The 25,202-nt window shown below is 43.7% G+C and overlaps 1 protein-coding gene across 7 annotated transcripts in view; it reads left to right on the forward strand.

Annotated features, from left to right (window-relative positions):
• Positions 1–4,004: 4,004 nt before the first annotated feature.
• MCPH1 (microcephalin 1) overlaps positions 4,005–25,202 on the forward strand; it is a 231,750-nt gene continuing 210,552 nt past the window's right edge. For 5 of the 7 annotated variants that reach the window (XM_027530112.1, XM_027530116.1, XM_027530118.1 and 2 more), the window contains exons 1-3: positions 4,005–4,103; positions 5,083–5,174; positions 9,055–9,173. In XM_027530112.1, the coding sequence (XP_027385913.1) occupies positions 4,064–4,103; positions 5,083–5,174; positions 9,055–9,173 (251 nt within the window). In that variant the 5' untranslated portion in view covers positions 4,005–4,063. Of the gene's footprint in view, positions 4,104–5,082; positions 5,175–9,054; positions 9,174–24,015; positions 24,071–25,202 lie in introns of those variants that run through there. The other 2 variants (XM_027530114.1, XM_027530115.1) reach the window with 2 other exon arrangements.

Genomic DNA, 25,202 nt, shown 5'->3' on the forward strand with positions numbered 1-25,202 from the left:
CGCTTCAGTCATGTCCAACTCTTTGCCACCCTATGGACTGTAGCCCACCAGGCTCATCTGGCCATTGGATCCTCCAGGCAAGAACACTGGCATGGCAAACATCTGTGAATAAATGAAGGAAGAGGTCGATACTAAGTGCGGTTAAAACAACAAGCGATGGGGAGAGATGCTGACGTACATTTTAAAATTTCAACTACGGGGGACTTCCCTGGGGGTCAGGGGTTAAGACTACTTCCAGTGTGGGGGCCACAGGTTTGATCCCTGGTCAGTGAACTAAGATCCCGCGTGCCACTAGGAATGCCCACCCCCACCAAAATTACACTTACTAAGGTAACTGAAAATAACTACTTAGAAAAATTCAGCACTAGCAAAGAAGCATTTCCCTAGAGATGTGTCTTGCTACATTTCATCTACTCACAGAAGGGCAGTATTGTGTGGGTTTTCTGATTTAATTTTACAGAGATCCTAGGAGAAATAAAGATAATGGGCCATGTATTTCTTGGAACTTAAGCAATGTGGCTGGCCTAGGTAAAAACTCTTGTAAAGAATCCTTATCTTATTTGAACTCATATTTGAGTTAATTAGGATAAGAACATTACTTCTTCAGTCAACTATAAAGTTCCATTTTTATTGCTGTAAAACATGACAAAGATAGAAAGCTAAAATAATCCATTATTGTTCTTGCAAATCATTTTGGCTTTCATGGCCTTTACCAGTGCTTTTCTTCCCTTTTCATTTATTCATTTTTCTCAATTCATGTGCACATGGTTTTTGCAATTTTTTCAATGTTTTTGAGGACAAGCATGTTAGTTACTCTGTATCATCAAATAATATTCTCATTTGAAAACACATGAAACCTTTATTTTAAAAGTGTAAGTTTGAGAAAAGCATAATTTGCCATTATTAGTGAAAAAAAGCCGAATTTCCTTCTGCTGCTGCTGCTGCTGCTCTGTGCGACCCCATAGATGGCAGCCCACCAGGCTCCCCCGTCCCTAATAATTAAGAGATTTGTATTTTCACTAAGAAATTACAAAGTTTTAAAGTTTTCTATCAGACAGTGTGTGCTAGTCAAATCTCTCTCCACTGCTTTTTTTTTTTTTTTTTTTTAGGTTTTGTAGAAACATCTTAAAGAAAAATGAAACTCCGTGATCTATGCCTCACCTTTGAAATTCATGCATTTCTAGGAAACCAGACCCACTTCTGCCCTAAATGTTGATGCAGTACTGTTGAGAATGGAAGAGTCTAGAGGGAACTTCAGACTCCGGGCACCCGCGTTTCCTTCTGAAGCCCTGAGCCTTTTATCTGACTGGTCTGCCAGGCCTTCTCAGCGGCGCGCTCATCCTGATGGTAGGAAGGTTGTCAGGGAAGAACCTCTGAAACTCACCTCCTGCTGAGCTGAAGTGCACGGCTCAGAAAGTCAATATTTTCAGTCTGCCTTTGTCCTCAGTGCATATAAAAGGGCTTTGAGTGTTTATTCCTTTTATTACGGGTGAGCACTAGCAGAGGAAAGAAACTGGCTTTCATTTCTTATACTTTTGCAGAGAGCAAAAATGAAGCGCAGGTAACTTATTTCAGACTTTACTAGATCCTTTCTCTAGGTTGTTTTACTAGAAACTCTAAATAGACAGGCAACCACGAAAAATAAAACTAGAGAGTATCAGTGTCAAGGCCATGTTTCTTTGAACCCAGTAGTTTAACTCTGTTCTTAAGGATGAGACATCTGTAGTTTAGATGATAGAGTCTCCTTCTGGTGTGAAGAGGTGGTCAACCAAGTGAGAAGAAGGTAAATGAAACTTTGGATAGCGGCAGGGGGTGGGGGGGCTTCCGTACATTGTATTTAAACCTCAGATGACTGTTATTTTTGTTTTAAACAATCCATTTTATGTTATTTTTATTTGTGTGATCAATATGCATTTAGATTTCACCATAGTTTAACATTTTTTGTTATCTGTTATTCCTTCTTGAGCTGAGTTCACACTCCCAGGTAGACTGTGTCCCCATTTCCTCAGAGTAGAATTTATTAGGTGTGATAATGATACAAGTATTGATCAAAGATTTGAGTCCAGGAAGTGGGATTTGGTAGATGCACATACTCAACATAATTCTTCGGAATCACAGTGAGCTCACTGGGCCCTATTAATGGCTGATTTAACAATTAGGGTTGAATGAATGACTGAATGAAAGGAGAGCAGTCCATATTCTTGTACACATACCCTTCTGCTGGCTATAGTCAAAAGAACTAAAGGTATTGTTTTCGGTTTCAACAAGTTTTAACTGTTAGCGGTTGTTTGTTACTTTGCACTAGTCAGGTAAACTCTCTTGAACCTGATTACTTATTGTATAAATTGTATAATATTGCTTAACAGAAACTGTTGTAAAGCATGAAGTGATACAAAGTATAAAAGAGAAAGCAATTTTAATTGTAAAGGAGTTGGGGAGGGTGCAAAGGAGGCTTCAGTGGTTAGTCTCCAGGATACAATAATAAATACCTATAAAATAATAGAACTTTAGTGAGAATCCAGGAGGAAAATACACGTAAGTGCTATATAATAACACTCACCTCATGAGTAGGATTAACTTTGACAACACATCTAAACTTTGATAATACACCACTTACATGATAAGTGTTCATTGTGCTGTGTGCTGTGCTCAGCCATGTCCAACTCTCTGGGACCCTATGAATTGTAGCCCGCCAGTCTCCTCTGTCCACGGGATTTTCCAGGCAAGAACACTGGAGTAGGTTGCCATTTCCTCCTCCAGGGGATCTTCCTGACCCAGAGCTCCATCCCTGGGTCTCCTGCATTTGCAGGATTCTTCACCCATTCCTGAGACACGTAGGAAACCCAAGTGTTCATTAAATGTTAGCTATTATCTCTACTCGGAGAAGGCAACGGCACCCCACTCCAGTACTCTTGCTTGGAAAATCCCGTGGACGGAGGAGCCTGTTAGGCTGCAATCCATGGGGTCGCGAAGAGTCGGACACGACTGAGCGACTTTACTTTGACTTTTCACTTTCACGCATTGGAGAAGGAAATGGCAATCCACTCCAGTGTTCTTGCCTGGAGAATCCCAGGGACGGGGGAGCCTGGTGGGCTGCCGTCTATGGGGTCGCACAGAGTCGGACACGACTGAAGTGACTTAGCATAGCATTATCTCTACTATTATTAATGCTTTTCTACAAGAAAATGAAACTTGTAGAGTGTTAGTAACTCATTAACATCTCATAGCTAGTTAGTGGCTGATTGGTGGTGGTGTTCAATTGCTCAGTCCTGTCCGATTCTTTGGCCCCCATGGACTGCAGACCTCCCTGCCCTGTAGTGGCTGATATCAGCCCCCAAACTCCAAGTCCAGTCTGATTTCCATCTGATTATAAGGGAACTCCCTTAAGATTATTTTTCTTTAAGCCTGGTAATTGACTATATCCTACATGATAGAACACAAAAATGGTATTGAAACCATAAAAATGAAACTTCTCACACGTTTGGCGGTTCCTTCTTTAATACAGACAACACGGTCCTTTAACTTAGTGTTTCGAGTAGATTAAACAGAACGCTTATCAACTCGGGGGGTGGGGAACAGTCGCCCCTTACTACAGGTCACTGCAGGGAAGCTGGGGGTTGGGCCAAGCTCCCGCAGGACGCAGGCGCGCAGCCCTCGGGGCGGGGCCTGCGCGGCGGGGGCGGGACTCCGGGCTGGCGGGAAGTTTGACACCCAGAAGATAAGGAGCCAGGCGGCCAGGCTATTCCTGAGGGCAGGCTCCCCCACTCCCTCTGAGACTCATCCGCTCTGGGGTTTGCGGACTGTAGGGCTCGAGGGAGACAGCCCGGCTAGGGGGACCTCCCGCGGGAACCGGAGACCCCGGGTCTCCATGCAGGAGCTGACGCGCCGTGTAGGTACGTCCGGAGAGAACCTGCCTCCGTTGCCCGCGCGGAGGGGTCTTGGTCCCGCCCCCAGCCCCCTATTGGTTGCTCAGAGGACGCGGACAGGCGGATTTCCGCAGAGCCCGCCTTGCGCACGCGCGCTGCTGTCACTGCGTCACGCTTGCGCGTCACCGCCGTCCGTGATGGCGGCCCCCGGGAGCCTTGGGGGCCCGGTCCTGAAAGGTGAGCAGGCGGGTATCGAGCCGGCGCGGCGGCGGCCGGGCCTCAGGACGGGCGCCCGGGTCACGGCAACCCCGGGGTCGCCAGTCCGGCTGCCGGGAGGAGGCGGGGATCTGTCCTCGAACCCAGAACTGGGACCGCCCGTGACGGTTGGGGGTCCGTCTCGGAGCCCAGGGCCCGCGCCGCCCGACCTGGGCCGGGTCAGGCGGGCGGCGCAGACAAGCGAAGGGCTGGGAAGCCCGGGCGGGGGGGGGGGGAGGGGCATGGTTTTCAGCTTTTTCTGGGTTCTGGCGTCTTTGTATGGCCGGGTGGATTTGCGGGGAGGGGGCTCTAGTGAAATTAGAAAAAGAACCAGTAACTCCTCTCCCTGTTCTCTGTCAACGTGACCAGAACCTCTCAGTGAGGAATGATTCCCTCCAGGCACGCCTGAAAGGCACCAGGCTGTGAGCAGGGAGGGTTTCGTAAACTGTTTCCTGCCCCGCGAAGGCTGCCTGTTGGACGTGTTTTTGTAGGACCTGCAAACTAAAAGTGCCCTTTACTTTTTTAAATGGTTGAGAGGAACCGAAGGAGGAGGACAAATGAAATCTATATCAAATTCAAGCTTCATTTTCCATAAAGTTTTGTTGGAATGCAGTTATGCTTTTGTCTTTGACTGCTTTTGTGCTGCAGCCTTCTAACGGAATGTTTGTTTGGCCCTCAAAGCCTAAGATAATTGCTTTCTGGTCCTTTACAGAAAACAGACTCTGGCTCTAGAAAGTTAGGCTTGGTTTAAGAATTTGGGAAGAGTTGAGAATGTAAACTGTGACATATGTATGAGTAAAGTTGTTTTTCCCTTGAAATTTTAAAGAATCTAATGGCAATTTTAACAGAAGAAATCTTAAATTTACTTTTTAATGTGAATAGAACAGGAGAAAAATATGTTGAAATCTTTGGGTGAGGGTATATCAGATATATTCTATGCTAGCATCTTGTTTGTTTTCAGATGTTGTGGCCTATGTTGAAGTGTGGTCAGCCAATGGGACAGAAAATTACTCAAAGACCTTTAGGAATCAACTTGTGGATATGGGGGCGAAGGTAAGAAATTCATTTTACCATTGCTACACCTGACAGTCATCTGAAACATAAGGAGATCTATTTGCATTTTCTTATTTTGGGATTTTTTACTTAAAGCACGATGGACAAAGAGGACAGTGGGTAAGTGGCAGAAGAAAAAAGGAGAGAACCATGGTACGAGAAATTGAGAACAGCTGGGCTAGGGGAGAGCTCCAGGATGGAAATACAGGTACTGCCACTGGCTATTCGGATGCCTGATATTCTTCATCAAAGTGTGGAATACAGGAAAAGGAATAGTTTTTTTTAAAGGGAAAAGTTGTGAATCTGGGGATATTGGAAGTAACCTGATAGACATTTGGATGTACAAATCTGGAACTTGAGATTGTCAGGGCTAGAGATACTGTTTTAGGCATCAAGAACATAAGAGTCAGGTGTGGTGATTACCCAGGTGGTTAGAATGAAAAGTGCTGAAGGTGGAGCCTGTTTAGTATTTCCAGGGCTGGTATGGGAGTCATGGACCCTGGGACCGAGACTGGGAAGGATACCAGGAGAATCCAGAAAACACGCCCGAAAGTGGGAGGAGGAACGTACTTCAAAGATGGAAATTCTAAAACGCTGCCTAAGCTTAAGAAAAGTTAGGATTGGGAAATATATTCTTTGAGCTTGAAAGCTGTAAGGTCATTGTTGAGTGCCACCATGTTCAGGGAGCTGGGTTAAGGGAATCATGGAGATCTGAGGAATGGGGTGGTGAAGGCAGCAGCTCGAAGCAGGGTTCAGATGTGAGCTGACTTCGTGGCTGGGGGGACTTGGGGGAGGGGGGCTGGTCGGCTGGTTAAAGGAGAGATTAACACAGTAAGCTACCACTGAAGCCAGGGCAAGGATTAGGGACGGTCAGGGCATAACATAAACTGAAGGGCAGTGTTCTCCCTTACTCAGGCAGAGTGTCTGCTCCTGAGTTTCCTTTGACTCACCGTGTTCCTTAACCTAGTGAGCAGGGGCAAGATCCAAGAGCAGGCTAGGGTGACAGTCAGAAGGCAGGACCCGGGGTTTGCTTTTGAACCTGAGAAGACACCTTTTTTCCTGCTAAATCAGAAGGTATATCCATTAGGATTTTGGGAGGGTTTCCACTTGATGATACCAGCTACATACTTGTGCTCCACGTGTTATTGTGACAGGAGAAAGCTGTGGAACATAGGAGTTGGTAGAATGGCTTTTGAGAGTAGTATTACGGTCTTGGATCTCTTGAATTCCACCCCCCACCCCGCCCCCGCCCACCACCTTTTATTTAGCAGTTTTTCAAATAGAAAAGTTGAAAGAATAGTATGGTGAATATAGACCCAACAATTAACATACTTGCTTGGCTTGGACTCCATCTCTCTAAACAGTATATGTATTTTTTTCCTGAACTATTCAAAAGTAAGTTGCAGATACCATAATTTGTCCCTAAATATATTTAGCCTGTATCTTTTAGAACAAAGATGCCTTCTGTGTGACAGAGACCGTTTCACATCTGAGAAAGCTGTCGGTAATTTCCTAGCAGCTTTCTGCGGTGTTTGAATAAGTTTATAATTCTGTCAGCATATAAAAGCCCCACTGCTGTGTATCCTTGGTCTTGTCTGTCTTTACCTTCAGCCATCACAGTGTGTTTCTGGTGGTGTATCAGCCTGGTGTGCATTTCCATTTTCCTGTACTTCTTCCCATACTTATTTTGAAGACCTGTTCAGGTCTCCACCTCATGTTTGCATTGGGTTTTTTTTTTCTTCTTGATTTGTAAGCATTCTTTATACTCTTCAGTTGACCCCTTTGTCAGCCAAGTGAATTGCAATATTTTCTGTCTGTGGCTTGCTTTTTCACCTTAATGGCATCTTTTGCGGAGAAGGCAGTGGCACCCCACTCCAGTACTGTTGTCTGGAAAACCCCGTGGACTGGAGCCTGGTAGGCTGCAGTCCATGGGGTCACGAAGAGTCGGACACAACTGAGCAACTTCACTTTGACTTTTCACTTTCATGCATTGGAGAAGGAAATGGCAACCCACTCCAGTGTTCTTGCCTGGAGAATCCCAGGGATGAGGGAGCCTGGTGGGCTGCCGTCTATGGGGTCGCACAGAGTCGGACACGACTGAAGTGATTTAGCAGCAGCAGCATCTTTTGATGATAATGGTAGTTTATTCCTTATGGTAAGCTTCTGTGTGTGTATCTTGTTTTAAAAAATCTATTTCTACATGGCGGTTGTGGGAATTTTTCTCTTATTTTCCGGAAGCTTTATCATTTTGCCTTTCACATTTAGATTTATAATACATTTGAAATTAGTTTTTGTATGTGGTATGAAATCAGTTCAGTTCAGTTCAGTCACTCAGTCATGTCTGACTCTTTGCAACCCCATGAACTGCAGCATGCCAGGCCTCCCTGCATCACCAACTCCCGGAGTTCACTCAAACTCATGTCCATAGAGTCAGTGATGCCATCCAGCCATCTCATCCTCTGATGTTCCCTTCTCTTGCCCCCAATCCCTCCCAGCATCAGAGTCTTTTCTAATGAGTCAACTCTTCGCATGAGGTGGCCAGAGTATTGGCGTTTCAGCTTTAGCATCAGTCCTTCCAATGAACACCCAGGACTGATCTCCTTTAGAATGGACTGGTTGGATCTCCTTGCAGTCCAAGGGACTCTCAAGAGTCTTCTCCAACACCACAGTTCAGAAACATCAATTCTTCGGTGCTCAGCTTTCTTCACAGTCCAACTCTCACATCCATACGTGACCACTGGAAAAACCATAGCCTTGATTTTTTTCCCAGTGGATGATCATTTGTCTCAACACCGTTTATTGAAAAGACTGTCCTTTAGCACAGTGACACCTTTGTCATTAGGTAACCATGTTTCAGTACCCATACAGTCTGTTCTCATGACAACTCCGCTTGTCTTAATTACTCTTTATAATAAGTCTCACCCTTTGTTCTTCAAGCACGGAGTTCTGGCTTTTTGCTTTCCCAGATACAAGGAGTTCTGGCCTTTTGCTTTCCCAGATACATAATTGGAACTGGTTTGTCAGTTTGTAGCCTGAAGCTTTTTTTGGAATCTTGATTGGTATTGAATAGAGAACAGCAGATCAGTATGGAGAGAACTGACATGTTTATACACGGGAATCTTCTAAAGCATCAACATGATGTATGCCTTTGCTGATATGGGTGTCTTTAATTTTCTCAGTGATGTTTTATGATTTTTCTCTGGTTATTTTGTTGCTGTTATGAATGATATCTTTTGAATTCTTTTTCCTATTGCTGTTATATAGAACTAGTTATTTTTGCATATCTACATTGTGTCCAGAAAACTTATCAAACTCTTCTGAGTTCTGTGGCATTTTGGGGATTTTTTAACAATGTGCACAATTGACTCTTACCTGTACAGGGTCGTTTTATTTTTCTCTAATCCTAACACTTTTTCTTTTCTTGACATACTGTGCTGGCTCGGGCCAGTTGGATAGAATGGAGATACTCCTCAACAGAAAGGTTTTAGCATTTCCCATCATGCAGTCTTATACCAGCTTTCAGATCCTAATTTCCTGTGAATTTTCCTCATTAATAAACTTTTTAAGTTTATCGAACGCATTTTTGGCATGTAATTGAGGTGGCTATGATTTTTCTCTTCTACTTTGTTAATGAAGTGAATAATGATTGACTTTTTGTTCTAAACCAGCCTTGCAGTCCTGGAATAAACAGGGGTGGGAATGTATTGTATATATTGGTTGATACTATTTGTATATATTATTGTATATATTGGTTGATACTATTTGCTAATTATTTTGTTGCTTTTTTGGCAAGTGTCTACAAGAGTGACACTGGCTTGTACTTAAGAAACTTATGCAGGTAGTAATAAATTTACTTTTGTTTTCTGCCTTTTGTCTGCAGGTTTCAAAAACTTTTAACAAACAAGTAACTCATGTCGTGTTCAAAGACGGGTACCAGAGCACCTGGGAAAAAGCACAGAAGAGAGGCGTGAAGCTCGTCTCAGTGCTCTGGGTTGACAAGTGAGTCCTTTCTCCTGTTTTTTTTTTTTTTCCCCCTTAAGTTATCTAGTATTGGTAGAGTGTGGAGATATTTTGCATGAATCACAGAACTAGATAAAGTTTTGTTTCCATCTTTTCTCTGCCTCTTACTGGGAGCATTTGACATCCTCAGTTTCCTAGGACGAAAGACGGGTCCTGCCCAGAGACCCTGAGACGGAGTCTGTGTGGTATGTTGAGGGAACAGAGAAGCAGATTGTTAGTCTACTGAGGTGGCCAGTCTCTAACAAAACACCACAGACTGTGGCCTTAAGCAGCAGAAATGTATCTCTCAGACTTCTGGAGGCTAGAAGTCCACTATGAAGGTGTCCACAGCGTTGGGTTCTTCTGAGGCCTCTCTCCTTGGCTTGCTGGTGGCCATATTGTTTCTGTCTTCACTTGGTCTGGCTGTTTCTGTGTCCTCATCTCTTTTATAAGGACCCTAGTCTTACTGGATTACCCACCCTCAGGGACCTCATTCAACCTTCACTATCTCCTTCAAGGCCCCATTTCCAACTGTAGTCATGTCATTTGGTCCTGGGTGTTAGAACTTCATGTGAATTTAGAGGACACAATTCAGCCCATGCAAGAATGCAGGAATAGTCAAGGGGAGGCTTTAGGAGGAGGTTGAGGTCAGAGGGAGTGGGGTATCAATGATATAAATCAAGTTTCCTGAAATCCAGATGTAAACGAGTCATACTGCTGATTTTCTAGAAAACTAGAGTAAATTTATATGAAAACAGTAGGGCAAAATATAAGGCATAGACTTTGGCTCTTGATGTATGAAGCTGCTCTAAAAGAATTAAGCCTGTTAGTTAAAAAAAAAACTTTAACAGTGAGGCATGACGATTGATTCCATTTCTTTGTCTTCCATTGTCTGGGCAGGTTTTAAGATTCCAGCCTCACTCTCCCCTCTTGTTTAAAACAAGGTGTTCTTCATTTCGGATGTGTCCTGTTTCCCCGTGATTAGGCTCAGGTTATGGTTTCCCACTCAAGAGGCTCCATGAGTGAGGTGTGCCTACCTGGAAACCTGCCGTTTCCGTCTGCCTCCTAATGGGATGCGAGTTTCGGTCACCTGGCAAGGCGTTGCTGGTTTTTTTTTCCACTGTGTGATGACTGTTGTTTCCTTTGAGGCTAATAAGCTGCCTGTGGGGAGGCAGATTCAGATCATGTAGACCTTTTGCTCCCTTGGCCCCAGGTATATCGTTCATGATGGTTCTTGCCTGAACCAACCTAACCCTGAGACTTATAGGATGACTATTTTCCAAGTCCACCGCTTCGGGCTGTGCCCAGCTGTGTGCTGTGAGAAAGAGCCTTCTTTTCTCCCACACTGATTGATTAGTGTCAGCTCCTGGGTTCCTGTATTTTTCAACGGCTTATAGTTCACACTGTCTGTCTGGTGCTTAGATCATTCAGATTTGGCTACTGGGAGTCCCTTCAGCCAGTTCCTGTGTCTCTGTGACCTCGTGCCTGCTCTCCCCCAGCCCTGGCTTCAGCCCTTTGGGACAGCATCCTGGACTGAGATGTGGGGCTGGTGGGCTCCCGGCCATGGCCCATCACCCCTTATTGGCCTTCCAGGCAGGGCAGGAGACACATTTGCTCCTTTCTTCCCTTTTCCGTCCCTATTTGGGATTATTTGATGTGTTAGTTTTTAGACTAAAATTCTCTCCATTCTTTTTATTTATTTTTAGTAATTGCTTTAGGGGTTACAAAATAGATCCTTAACTTCTGAGTCTGCTTAGACTTAGTATTGTACCACGCCACATAAAATACAGGTAGAGACCTGGTAACTGTGTGTCTGTAGTTTCTGCCCCCTCCCCTGTGTTAGGGTAGTCGTATGGATTTCAACCATATGCAGTAGAGGCCTGCAAGACAGTGTTGTCACTGTGCTCTAAACACTTGTCTGTGTTTTAAATAAATTAAGAGGAAAAAATAGTGTCATGTTTATCTGTATATTCTTTCTCTTACTCTTCATTTCTGAGGATCTGAATTTCTTCTGTTATTTCCTTTCAGTGTGAATAGTTATGTTTGGTGTTTCTTTCCTTCTTTCTTTTTTTTTTTAATTAAGAAAATCCACATACTATAAACTCGCCCTGTTAGTGTACATTTTAGCAGTTTTTAATGTATTCTATTCAGATGTTTGTGGCAGTTATCACTACCTAATCCAGGACCATTGTATCCCCTCAGAATGAGGTCCATAACCATTGGCAGTCATTCTCCTTGGGCTCCTTACTTCCAGCCCCTGGCAGCCATCAATCTACTTTTTGTCTTTGGATTTACCTAGTCTGGACATTCCTTGTAAATGGAACCCGACATTATGCAGCTTCTTGTGTTGGATTTCTTTGCCTTGGCATCATGTTTTGGAGTTTCTTTCATGTTGTAGCCTGTGTCAGTTTTTTATTCCTTAGAGTTACTGAATAATATCATGTTTTGTTCATCTTCATCAGTTGGTAGACAGACATTTGGTTTATTTGCACTTTGGCCATTGAGTAATGCTGCTATGAACATTTATGTGCAAGTTTTCATGTGAATATATATATTTTTGATCCTCTTGGGTATATATGCACCTAGGAATGAAATTTCTGAGTTACATGGAAACCATTTGTTTAGCATTTTGTGGAAGTGCCAGTTTTTCGGATTGAGTGTACCATTTTACATTCCTACCAGTAATGTTCGAGGCTTGTTATCCCTCTTTATGTTGATAGCCATTGTTGTGGATGTGAAGTGGTATCTCACTGTAGTTTTGACTTGTATTTCCTTAGTGACCAATGATGTTGAAAAGCTTTTCGTGGTTTACTTGGCTATTTTATCTTTGGAGAAATGTCTACTCAAACACTGTCCATTTTTTAAAACTTGAGTTATTTTTCTTGTTTGAGATAGAGTTCTTTATTCTGGGTACATATTATTTGCACACATAATAAGACCCTTATCAGACATATTATTTGCAAACATTTTCTCCCTTTCTGTGGGTTGCCTTTTCACTTTCTCGTTGGTATCCTTTGAAGCACAAGTTAAAAATTTTTAAGCCCAGTGTTTCTATTTTTTCTTTTGTTGTTTCAGTTTTAAATGTCATATTTAAGAAATGATTGCCTGATTGCAGGGCGTGAAAATTTACACCTGTGGTTTCTTCTCAGAGTTTTATAGTTCTGTCTTTAACACTTAGGTCTGTGGTTTACTTGAGTTAGGTTTTTGCCCATGGTGTGAGCTATGGTGTCACCTTCACTTTCACATGTGACTGTCCAGTTGTCCCAGTACCACTTGTTGAATAAACTGTTGTTTCCCCATTAAATTAAATTGATGTCCTTGTTGAAAATTAATTGACCATAGATACATGGATGTATTTCTGGATTCTCAGTTCTGTTTCATTGATCTGTATGTTTATCTTAATGCCAGCACCACACTGTCTTGATTACTGTTGTTATTGTGGCTGACCCTTTGTAACCCCACGGACTGCAGCATGCAGGCTTCCGTGTCCTTTACTGTATTCTGGAGTTTGCTCAAACTCATGTCCATTGAGTCAGTGATGTCATCCAGCTGTCTCATCCTCTGTCACCCCCTTCTCCTGGGGCCTTCAGTCTTTCCCAGCATCACGGTCTTTTCCAATGAGTCACATCTTCCCATCAGGTGGCCAAAATATTGTAGCTTCAACATCAGTCTTTTCAATGAATATCCAGGGTTGATTTCCTTTAGGATTAACTGATTTGATTTCCTTGCTATCCAAGGGACTCTCGAGAGTCTTTTTCAACACAGTTAAAAAATACGAGTTCTTCAGTGCTCAACCTTCTTTATGGTCCAACTCTCACATCCCTCCATGGCTACTGGAAAAACCATAGCTTTGACTATATGGACTTTTGTCGGCAAAGTGATGTCTGTGCTTTTTAATACACTGTCTAAGGTTTGTCATATAGCTTTTCTTCCAGAGAGCACGTGCCTTTTAATTTCATGATTACTTAATTACTGTAGCTTTACAGTAAGTTTTCAAGTTGGAAGTGTGTCTTCTCCAATTTTTATTTTCCTCCAGTTCCTTTGCATTTCTGTATGAATTTCAGGATTTGCTTGTCAGTTGCAGGGAGGGAGGGAAGGGAGCAACTGATATTTAATAGAGATTGTGTTAAGTCATTAATTATATAAGTGTTGCTATTTAATCTTGCGATCCATGGCCATGTTTTTATTTTCTTGTCTGTAATTTCTTTCCGTTATGTCTTGTAGTTTTCATTGTGTGAATCTTGCCCCTTCTAGGTTAAATTTATTCCCAATTTATTTTCTTTTTGATGCTATTGTAAATGGAGTTGTTTTCTTAATTTCATTTTTAGATTGTTCAATTATTAAAATACAGAAATATAACTGATTTTTGTATGTTGATTTTGTATCCTGCAAGTTTTTGGACTTGCCATTAGCTAAGTGTCTTTGTGATTTTCTTAGGATTTTTTTGTATATGGTGTTGTGTAATCTGTCTACAGAGATAGTTTGACTTCTTCCCTTCCAATCTGGATGCCTTTTATTTCCTTTTCTATTCTAATTGCCCTGACTATAACCTCCAGCACAGTACTGAATAGAAGCAGTAAGAGTGGACATCTTGTCTGGCTGCCAGTCTTAGGAGAAGAGCTTTCTGTATTTCTCTATTAAGTGTGATGTTAGCTTTGGATGTTTTTTTTAATAGGTGCACTTTGTCAGGTTGAGGAAATTTACTTCTATTCTTAGTTTTTGTTGGTTTCGATTTGTTTATTATTAAGGAATGTTGGGTTTTGTCAAAATGCTTTTTCTGCAGTTATTGAGATATTCATGTGAGAGAGATATATATATATATTTATCATTCATTTCATTAATGTGCTGTATTAGATTGGTTTCATGTGGTGAACTAACTTTGCTTTCCTGGGATAAACTCTGCTTGGTTATGTTGTATACTTTTCTTTTTAAACTGGATCAGTTTGCTAGTACTTTATTTTCATTTTTGCAGCAGCTGTATTCATAAGGTATATTGCTCAGTACTTAGAATGACTTTTTCTAGGTTTGGAGTCAGGCAGTATTGGCATCGTAGAATTAGCTGGGCTGTGTTCTTCTGTCTTCTGAAGTTTATAGGGATTGGTGTTAGTTCTTCAAGCATTTGGGAGAACTCACCAGTGCAGCCATCTGGGCCTGGCCTTTTTTTGTGGGAGGGTTTTTGATTAGTAATTCAGTCTCTTGTTACAGGTTTGCTTAAGTTTTCTATTCTTGCATCAGTTTAAATAGTTTGTGTCTTTCTGAAGTTTGTTCATTTCATCTAGGTTGTCTAATTTGTTGGCATGCACTTGTTTGTAGTATTCTGTAATAGTCCTTTTTATTTTGATAAGGTCAGTAGCAGCTCATTCCTAGTATGAATTAATATCGCTTTTCTGTCTTGATCAATTTAAGCTAAAGGCTTGTCGATTTCTTTGATCTTGTCAAAGAACCAACTTTTGGTCTCTTTGCTCTTTCTCCATTGTGTTGCTTCTCTTTTTTAAATTTCCACTATAATTATTTGTTTCCTTCTGCGTGTTTTGGGTTCAGTTTGCTCTTTTATTTCTCTAGTTAGAGCATTAGAAAATTCATTTGAAATCTTGATTCTTTTTTGATGTGTTTACAGTTACAAATTTCTTCTAAGGATAGCTCTAGCTTCATCTCATGAAATTTGGTATTTTTGTTTTAAGTTATTTCAAGTGTTTACCATTTTCTCTCATGATTTCTTCTTTGACCCATTGGTTATTTAGGAGCTTCTTATTTAATTTCTACATATTTTTGAGCCTTCCAAACTTGGTTCTGTTTTTGGTATCTCATTTCATTCTGTTGTGAGAGGAGAACATATTTTAAGATTTTTTAAAGTGGTTGAGACTTGTTCTTATGCCCTAACATTTGATCTGGCCAGGTGCATGTTGTGTGTGCACTTGAGAAGAATGTGTATTCATTCCGTTATTGTGGATACAATGTTCTATATACAGATGTTTGTTAGATCTAGCTTATTTATACTGTTTTCTCAGTGTTTTTCTGGAAAAGGTCAATTTTCATTCCAATCCCAAAGAAAGGCAATGCGAAAGAATGTTGAGACTACCACACAATTGCACTCATCTCATACGCTAGCAAAGTAGTACTCAAAATTCATCAAGCCAGGCTTCAACAGTACATGAACCATGAACTTCCAGATGTTCAAGCTGGATTTAGAAAAGGCAGAGGAACCAGAGATCAAATTGCCAACATCCGTTGGATCATCAAGAAAGCAAGAGAGTTCTAGAAAAACATCTACTTCTGCTTTATTGACTATGCAAAAACCTTTGACTGTGTGGATCACAACGAACTGGAAAATTCTTAAAGAGATGGGAATACCAGACCACCTGACCTGCCTCCTGAGAAACCTTATGCAGGTCAAGAAGCAACAGTTAGAACTGGACATGGAACAACAGACTGGTTCCAAATTGGAAAAGGAGTACATCAAGGCTAGATATCATCAGTGTGCTTATTTAACTTACATGCAGAGTATATCATGTGAAATGCTAGGCTGGATAAATAACAAGTCTGGAATCAAGGTTGCCGGGAGAAATATCAATAACCTCAGATATGCAGATGACACCACCCTAATGGCAGAGAGGGAAGAGGAACTGAAAAAAAAGCCTCTTGATGAGAGTGAAAAAGTTGGCTTTTTCTCAACATTCAGAAAACTAAGATGGTATCCGGTCCCATCACTTCATGACAAATAGATGGGGAAACAATGAAAACAGTGACAAACTTTATTTTCTTCGGCTCCAGAATCACTGCAGATGGTGACTGCAGCCATGAAATTAAAAGATGCTTGCTCCTTCAAAGAAAAGCTATGACAAACCAAGACAGCATATTAAAAAGCAGAGACATTACTTTGCTGACAAAGATCTGTCTAGTCAAAACTATGGTTTTTCCAGTAGTCATGTATGCATGTGAGAGTTGGACCATAAAGAAGGCTGAGCACTGAAGAATTGATGCTTTTGAACTGTGGTGTTGGAGAAGACTTTTGAGAGTCCCTTGGACTGCAAGGAGATCAAGCCAGTTAATTCTAAAACAAATCAGTCCTGTATATTCATTGGAAGGACTGATACTGAAGCTCCAATACTTTGGCTACCAAATGCGAAGAACTGACTCAATGGAAAAGACCCTGATGTTGGGAAAGATTGAAGGCAGGAGGAGAAGGGGATGACAGAGGATGGGATGGTTGGATGACATCACCGACTTGATGGACATGAGTTTGAGTAAGCTCCGGGAGTTGGTGACGGACAGGGAAGCCTGGCATGCTGCAGTCCATGGAGTCACAAAGAGTCAGACACGACTGAGAGACTGAACTGAAGTGTTTTTTTGTCTTTCTTGATTTGTTTAATTGTTCTATCCGTTATTGATTGGGGTGTTGCATTTGCCAAGTGTTTCTGTTAAATTATTTATTTCTCCCTTTAATCCTGGCAGTCTGACATTTCTTTTTATCAGGTAACAACAGATTTCTGTGGTTTTCTGTATCTGAATATGTCCCTATTCGTTTGTGAATAATGTTCTCAATGGTTATACAATTCTAGGTTGACAGTATTTTTGTTTTTTGCTTCTATTTTCCACTGCTTAAAAGGTGTTTCCCCTGTCTCTGTCCTCATAAGAAGCCTGTAGTCATGCAAATAATTTCTCCACTGTGAGTACTGTGTCTTTTTGTGTGGCTTCTTTCAAGGTTTTCTCATCTTTGGTTTTCAGAAGTTTAAGGGTCTGGATGTGGTGCCTTTAAATTTATTCTGTGAAGATATTGCTGAGTTTTTTTTTTTTTTTTAATGATATAAGGTTATATATTTCATCTAAGAGCATGATAAATTTGGGCTGTTTTTTTTCAAATGTCTCTTGTGCCTCTTTTTCTGGTACTAGTTTAATTAGCTGGATATCAGGAATTGGCTAAGCTTTCTTGTAAAGAGCCAGGTAGTAAATATTTTAGGCTTTGTGGTCTATATTCAAGTGCTCCCTGCCCTGGTGTAGGAAGAGCCCTGGAGAAGAGCAAACAAATGAGTATAAAAAATAAAACTTTATAACAAAACCTGGTCATGGGCCAGGTGGCCTGTAGGCTGTCATTTGCCAATCCCTCCTGTGTAATACAGCTTTTGAAATTTTCCCACAAGTTTCATTGACTCTTTTCTCTTATCAGTTCCATCCTGTCATTAAGTCTATTTACTAAATGCATTTCAGATATTTTTCAATTCTAACATTTCCACTTGGTTCTTTCTTATGTTTGCTGATTTGTTTCTTAGCTGAGATTTCCTATCTCTGCTTTTCTTGTCTTTCATTACACATGTATTTTCCAATCTGTGGCAGAAGATAGTTATAGACATTCCTTGTCTGATCATTTCAGCATCTTGAGGTTGGTGGCTATTGGTTTTTCTTTGTTCCTTGAGAATGTGTCACATTTTTTTTGACTCTTCTGTAACAGGACTTTGAGTTGTATTTTGGACATGGTAAGTGTTATCCAGACTCTGGGTTCTTTACTGTTACTCCAGAGGGTGCTGATTTTGTTTTAGGAAGCAGGTGATTTATTTAGCTGTAAACTTTGGACTGTCATTTTAAGACCTATGCTGGGTATTTGCTTGGATTCATTTAGTTCTTCAGGCTTTAGCTGCAGGCTGACTTGATTGCTTCGTGGACACGTAGGTCAGGGATCAGCCAGAGACTTGGGCTTGTGTCTTCAGAACCTGAGGTTCCCCCTCTCTGGTTCTTTGCTTCCTGTATCCTAGCATCATTTACTGGTGGCCTTATCTGCCCCGGCTCTTTATTCCGGTTCCTTTGGGCAGAAGGATAGCAGGTGCCCATTACTGAGCAGTCATGCATTTTTAGTTACGAATGTTTTTCCACATTTTTATATATCATTTTTTAAAACATACATATGGTCTTTTATAGTGGAATACCCAGTGACTTGGCCTTCCCAGGTAGCACAGTGATAAAGAATCTGCCTGCCAAAGCAGGAGACATGAGATGTGGGTTTGATTCCTGGGTCAGGAAGATACCCTTGGAGAAGGAAATGGCGACCCACTCCAGTATTCTTGCAGGGAAATTGCATGGACAAAGCAACCTTGTGGGCCACAGTCCATGGGGCCACAAAGAGTCAGACGTGACTGAGCACAACACACGAGCAGCAGCTTATGCAGCCTGTCTCCTGTTAGTGAATATGAAGGTTTCCATTTTCTTTTTCTTTACAGTCAGAAACAGTACAGCATTGAACCTTTGTGTGCGTTACTTTCTTGCAGAGGTATGATCTGTTTGTGGTTGGTGTTCAGTCAGTAAGTTGTGCCCGACTCTTTGCAACCCCGTGGACTACAGCACGTCAGGCTTCTCTGTCATCCACTATCTCCTGGAGTTTGCTCAAACTCATGTCTATTGAGTTTATGATGCCATCCAACTATCTCATCCTCTGTTGCCTTCTCATCCTCCTGCCCTCAGTCTTTCCCAGCATCAGGGTCTGTTGCAATGAGTTGGTTCTTCGCATCAGGTGGTCAAAGTACTGGAGCTTCAGCTTCAGCATCAGTCTTCGCAATGAATATTGAGGGTTGATTTCCTTTAGGATTGATCTTCCTTCTGTCCAAGGGACTCTCAGGAGTCTTCTCTAGCACCACAGTTCTAAAGCATGAATTCTTTGGTGCTCAGCCGTTTTTATGGTCCAACTCTCATGTCTGTATATGACTACTGGAAAAACTATAGCTTTGACTATACAACCTTTGTCAGCAAATTGATGTCTCTGCTTCTTAATATGTTCTCTAGGTTTGTCATAGCTTTCCTTCCAAGGAGCAAGTGTCTTTTAATTTCATGACTGCAGTCACCATCCACAGTGATTTTGGAGCTCGAGAAAATAAAATCTGTCACTGGTTCCATTTTCTCTCCTTCTGTCTGCCATGAAGTGATGGGACCCGATGCCATGATCTTAGTTTTCTGAATGTTGTGTTTTAAGCCAGTTTTTTCACTCTCCTCTTTCACCCTCATCAAGAGGCTCTTTATTTCCTCTTTACTTTCTGTCATTAGGGTGGTGTCTATCATCTGCATATCTGAGGTTATTGATATTTCTCCCGCTGTCTTGATTCCAGCTTGTGTTTCATCCAGCCCAGCGTTTCTTATGATGTATGCTGCATATAAGGTAAATAAACAGGGTGATAGTATACAGCCTTGATGTACTCCTTTCCTGATTTGGAACCAGTCCATTGTTCCATGTCTAGTTCTAACTGTTGCTGCTTGACCTGCATACAGGTTTCTCAGGAGATGTAAGGTATTCCCATTTCTTTAAGAATTTTCCACAGTTTGTTGTGATCCACACAGTCAAAGGCTTTAGCCTGGTCACTGAAGTAGATATTTTTCTGGAATTTTTTTGCTTTCTCTATGATCCAGCAAATGTTGGCAATTTGATCTCTGGTTCCTCTGCTTTTTCTAAATCCAGCTTGTATATCTGGAAGTGTTTGGTTCATGTACTGCTGAAGCCTAGCTTGAAGGATTTTGAGCATTACTTTGCTAGCATGTGAAATGAGTGCAATTGTGTGGTAGTTTGGTACATTCTTTGGCATTGCCTTTCTTTGGGATTGGAATGAAAACTGACCTTTTCCAGTCTTTTGGCCACTGCTGAGTTTTCCAAATTTGCTGGCATATTGAGTTCAGTATTTTCACAGCATCATCTTTTAGGATTTGAAATAGCTCAGCTGGAATTCCATCACCTCTGTTAGCTGTGTTCATAGTAATGCTTCCTAAGGCCCACTGGACTTCATACTCCAGAATGTCTGGCTGTAGGTGAGTGACCACACCATCATGGTTATCTGGGTCCATTAAGACCTTTTTGGTATAGTTTTTCTGTGTATTCTCACCGCCTCTTCTTAATCTCTTCTGCTTCTATTAGGTCCTTGCTGTTGCTGTCTATAGTACCTATCCTTGCATGAGGTGTTCCCTTGGCATCTCTGATTTTCTTGAAGACATCTCTAGTCTTTCTCATTCTGATGTTTTCCTCTTTCTTTGCATTGTTCACTTAAGAAGGCTTTCTTACCTCTCCTTGCTGTTCTTTGAAACTCTGCATTTATTTGGGTATATATGGTTTATCTTTCCCTTTCTCCTTTACCTTTCCCTTCCCTTCTTTTTCTCAACTCTTTGTAAGGCCTCCTCAGACAACCATTTGCCTTCTTGCATTTCCTTTTCTTGGGGATGGTTTGGGTACACCTTGTGTACAGTGTTACAAACCTCCATCCGTAGTTCTTCAGGTTCTTTGTCTACCACATCTAACCCCTTGAATCTCTTCATCATCTCCACTGTATAATCATAATGAATTTGATTTAGGTCATACCTGAGTGGCAAAGAGTCAGACACAGCTTAGCAACTAACACAGTGTCTGAATGGTCTAGTGGTTTTCCCCACTTTCTTCAACTTAAGCCTGAATTTTGCAATAAGGAACTCATGATCTGAGCCACAGTCAGCTCCTGGTCTTGTTTTTGCTGACTGTATAGAGCTTCTCCATCTTCAGCTGCAAAGAATATAGTCAGTCAGATTTTGGTGTTGACCAGCTGGTGATGACCATGTGTAGAGTTGTCTCTTGTGTTGTTGGAATTTCCATAGGTTTAAATTCTGAAAATGCACTTTTGGGTTTAGAGGGCTTATTACATATTTAAACTTTTGATAGATGCTATCAAGTTGCATTCCCTGAAATCTTTCCTACTTTGTAGGTGAAATGATACAGTTGATTTCATTTGCATTTTCTTGATTTTTAGTGAGGCTGAACTTGTTTGACAAAACTTGGAGGTAACAGCCAACGACCTTCATTTTATGTGTCGTGTGTTTGTTTCATTAACTGCCTCTCCAGGCCATTGCTCGTGTTTTCCACTGAGAATGTGATCTTTCATGAAATATATAAGGTCACTAGATGTCACTAGAACCCCGTTTTGCTGGGTTATTTTGGGTGTGTTCTTTCTAAGAGCAGACAGCTGTGTAACTGCAGTTGATAGAATTCTGACATTTCCTATGTTTGAGGAAGAAGAAGATGAAAGAGGGAAGGCCATGCTTGATGGTCACCTCAGTTCAGTTGGAGAAGGTTGACTCCCCAGGTGGTGCTGGTGGTAAAGAGCCTGCCTAGCAGTGCAGGAGACGTAAGAGAGGGGGGTTCCACCCCAGGTCAGAAAGATCCCCTGGAGAAGGGAATGGCTGCCCACTCCAGTATTCTTGCCTGGAGAATCCCATGGACAGAGGAGCCTGGTGGGCTTACAGTCCATAGTGTCACAGAGACAGAACTGAAGTGACTTAACTTGAACAGAAGCATGATCAGAAAGTTAGATTTTTTTTTTTAACAGTCACAGATAGCTGGGGGCACAGTTCCCAGGCAGTGCTGTTGCGCATTTGAGAGCCTGCCCCCCGCCCCTGCGTTCGTTTCCTACAGATGTGCACACGTCCTTGCACGGCCACACCGTGGCCATCCACGCTGATCTCACCAGCCACACACCTGACAGCCATTGGCTTCACCCCAGAAGCCCCCATAGTGTCTGGAAGGGCTCAAGGGGAGAAAGACGAGGAGATGCAACAGCAGCCTCCTGGGGCTGAGTCAGGCTTGCCGGGTGTCTCCGCTGAGGCGGTCCAGGGTCTGTTTCGTGGAGGGTCAGCTTGGGGGTGCTGACAGGTCCTCTCTGTGGCGGCGGCGCCTCCCAGGCTGCTCCTCTGGGACGAGTTCACCCGCTTGGCTTTTGTGGGAGGTACTTTCCAACTGTGCAAATAACTGTCGCTCCTCACACTGTGTCTGTGTGTGTACTGTATCCAGAGGATCATATCTCATTCCTTGCAGTGTACCTTTTAAGGTTTGAATTGTCCCCCAATGGCCAGTGGTAGCCCATTCACGGTGACTTGTCTTAGCTTATCATTTCTCTGTCATTCTCTGGACACTTCTGTTTTCTTCTGGCACAGTTTAATTCAGGCTCAGCTTGTACTTTCTCTTTCCCAGCCCTGGATTCAGCCTTTTCTCCAAGGAGCCCTGGTTCCTTTTAATGGAAAATATTATTTGGACCTAAACTCTGAGGGGAGTTGGGCATGCTCATCGCCACGGGCTGCTGCTCCTGCACTTTCTCGGGGCAGAGTTAGTGATACGGATGTGTATGCGTGCCATGTGTTTATTTCCATAGCATCTGTGTATAGTCCGTCAGTGAGTTCCTATGGGGACCTGCCCTTCAAGCCCAAAGATGCCTTTCCTGCCAGCTCATGACACCTCCTATGTGGGCATCGAGATTGCTCAGCAGTTTTGTCATTTCACGTGTGAGGGGCAAGGGCACTCCATCATCACACTTGCTTTGCTGTCCTGGGTCCCCCTCATTCCTCGCTGCTGCATTTGAGGGACTGAAAAGGCAGGGTGGTCCCCTCCCTTCTCTGCAATGTGTCTAAGCCCTGGCCAGAGCACCTCATTTAAAGATTCACTCTTGACAGAAATATGTGTGATGGGCCCAGGCAGGTGTCCTGCTGCTACTGCTAAGTCTCTTCAGTCGTGTCCAACTCTGTGCGACCCCATAGATGGCAGCCCATTAGGCTCCTCTGTCCCTGGGATTCTCCAGGCAAGAATACTGGAATGGGTTGCCCTTTCCTTCTCCAATGCATGAAAGTAAAAAGTGAAAGTGAAGTCGCTCTGTCGTGTCCGACTCTTAGCCACCCCATGGACTGCAGCCTACCAGGCTCCTCTGTCCATGGATTTTCCAGGCAAGAGTACTGGAGTGGGGTGTCGTAGGATTCACTAAATTAAGGAGGAGAGTCATCGGACTTGTGGGTCCATTGTCCCTCCTTTTGTTGTGCCAGAAGCTTTTTTTCTCCAGCGTATGCCCTGATGCAGTTCGGTTGGAGTTGGTCAGCCTTTTAAGGGCAATTTCAAAGGCTCTGGGGTGAGGGGTGGGGTGTCGGGGCTTCTGGTGGGGAGTCCAGGGGGTCAGCATGGCCTGGCAGGGTGAGGGGGAGCAGCGGAGAGAGGCAGAGCCTCAGGGGTTGTAGGCCTGAGGTCGGGCTGCAGCGGAGCTGATGGAAGGCAGGGATTGCAGTTCACTGCCTCAAATTCTCCCTGTCTGCTTACTGTTTAAAAGTTTTCATGTTTCCCAGGCACACACATCCTCTAGTTTGAAGATCAGTGAGCAGGAGTGAGCATAATAAAGTGCTGCCTCCCGGGAGAAGGCCGGAGCTGGCCGGCGGGCTGGCCTGGGTGCGTCTGGAGCGTAGAGCTCACGGGAGAGGGCCTTTGCTGCTAGGTGCACAGGCGCAGCGCGGGATCCTGGACCACCAAGCCGGCCTCTGGGCGCTCCTCTGTCACTGGTGGTGTTTCTCTCGAGTACCCCTCCTTCAGACACAGTTAGAAAACTTCTCTTTCCTTTCGTCTGTGTTCAAACCCTGGCTCTCTGATCACTCCTGGAAAGTAGCCTGGACTGCAGACCTGGCCGTGGGCACGGTGCTGCCCCAGACTGGCTGCACCCCCACTGGGGCTGGTGGTTGAGGCTCACTCCACGTGCTGCTCCGTGCCCCCTCCCTGAGTTGCTGGTGGGAGCGGGAGCCAAGCCCCCCTGTCAGGACCACGCTTGCAGTCTGGAGACGCTCCGCCCCATCCTTGCCTCAGGACCTGCTTGTGGTCCCCCCTCAGCACCCAGCCCTTCCGCGCAGGGATTCAGTTCCTTGTGCATTATGACTTGCCGACTAGTTGTGAGGGTGCAGGGCGTGGGGGTCCCCAGCAACTGTTGGGGCCGCACTGCGGTCCAGCTGGCCTCGCTGGGTCCGGAGCAGGACTTGTTGGGAGACCTGGGCCGATCACAGGGCTCCGAGGGCAGCCGCAGCCAACACTTCTCTTCTCAATCACTAGGTGGGGAGTTGGTGTCATTGTTGTCCTTTGCTGAAGAAAAGCAGAAATCCAGCTGGTGAGTGTTTTCTGTTTACGCAGTAGACTGTGATTGAGCGCCTGATGAGCGGTGGTTTTGATGTAGAGGCACCAGTGTGTCCCGCAGCACGTGCGCACATGGGGTGCTTGTATCGCTGGCGGATCCGGGCTCACCCCCAGCGCCTTGAGGCAGTGTGTCCACAGCGGGCTGCGTCCTGCCTCGTGGGGACGAGTCTGGGGTCAGGCGCGCCTCTGCCCGCTGGGGCGAGCCTCCCGGGCTGCTGACAGGGGAGGAGACTTGTGGTTTTGTGAATTCTGCCGATGGTTTCCTGTGAGCCTCAGTTTCCTCAGTTGTTGAGTAGGAGGAAAGGCGCTGCTCCCTGCCGGCTGGAGGAGGCTCTCAGGGCCTGGCTGAGCCACACGGCACTCCGGTCCTGACCTTACCGCCTGTTCATGTCAATAGGATGATCCCAGGTCTCATCACGTCTTCTCTTTGGGTGCTTTCCTGCCACCTGTTTTTGTCTGTTTTGTTGCCTGTAACAGTGGGAAATGGGTGACATTCCTTCTGAGCAGGTGGAGCTGGTGAGCTGTGCTGGAGGTAAAATTGGCACCTTCCTAGGTCCTTTGCCTGTCTGCGTCTGCACCTGATGTGGGCAGGACGTAAAGCTGGTTACCTTTATGTGTTGTGTGCTTTGAAGGTGAGGAGCAGAAATGGCAAGGCAGAAGGCGTTCTTATGGAGACAGTTTTGCCCTCAAGTCACACTTCGAGATTTGTAACTGGTGAGGGCCCTACCTGGTGGCTCAGTGGTAAAGAATCTGCCTGCCAGTGTGGGAGACGCAGGTTCGATCTCTGAGTTGGGAAGATCCCCTGGAGAAGGGAATGCCACCCACTCCAGTATACTTACCTGGAGAACCCCATGGACAGAGGAGCCTGGGGGGCTACAGTCCATGAGGTCACAGAAGAGTCGGACACAGCTTAGTGACTACAACAAATTGTCAGTTTGGTGTGTCACCCCTCAAAATTTTTTCAAGTGAGAAATGCTTAACTGTATAATACCATACACAAACACACACTCTTAAAATTGCCTTTTCATCCTTATTTTAGAGACTTTTCTGTATAGCCATGGATACATTTGCCTCATTTCTTTTTTTTTATTCCACTGTATTGTATT

This window comes from Bos indicus x Bos taurus, chromosome 27 (assembly GCF_003369695.1).
Source record: "Bos indicus x Bos taurus breed Angus x Brahman F1 hybrid chromosome 27, Bos_hybrid_MaternalHap_v2.0, whole genome shotgun sequence".
NCBI classification, from domain to species: domain Eukaryota; kingdom Metazoa; phylum Chordata; class Mammalia; order Artiodactyla; family Bovidae; genus Bos; species Bos indicus x Bos taurus.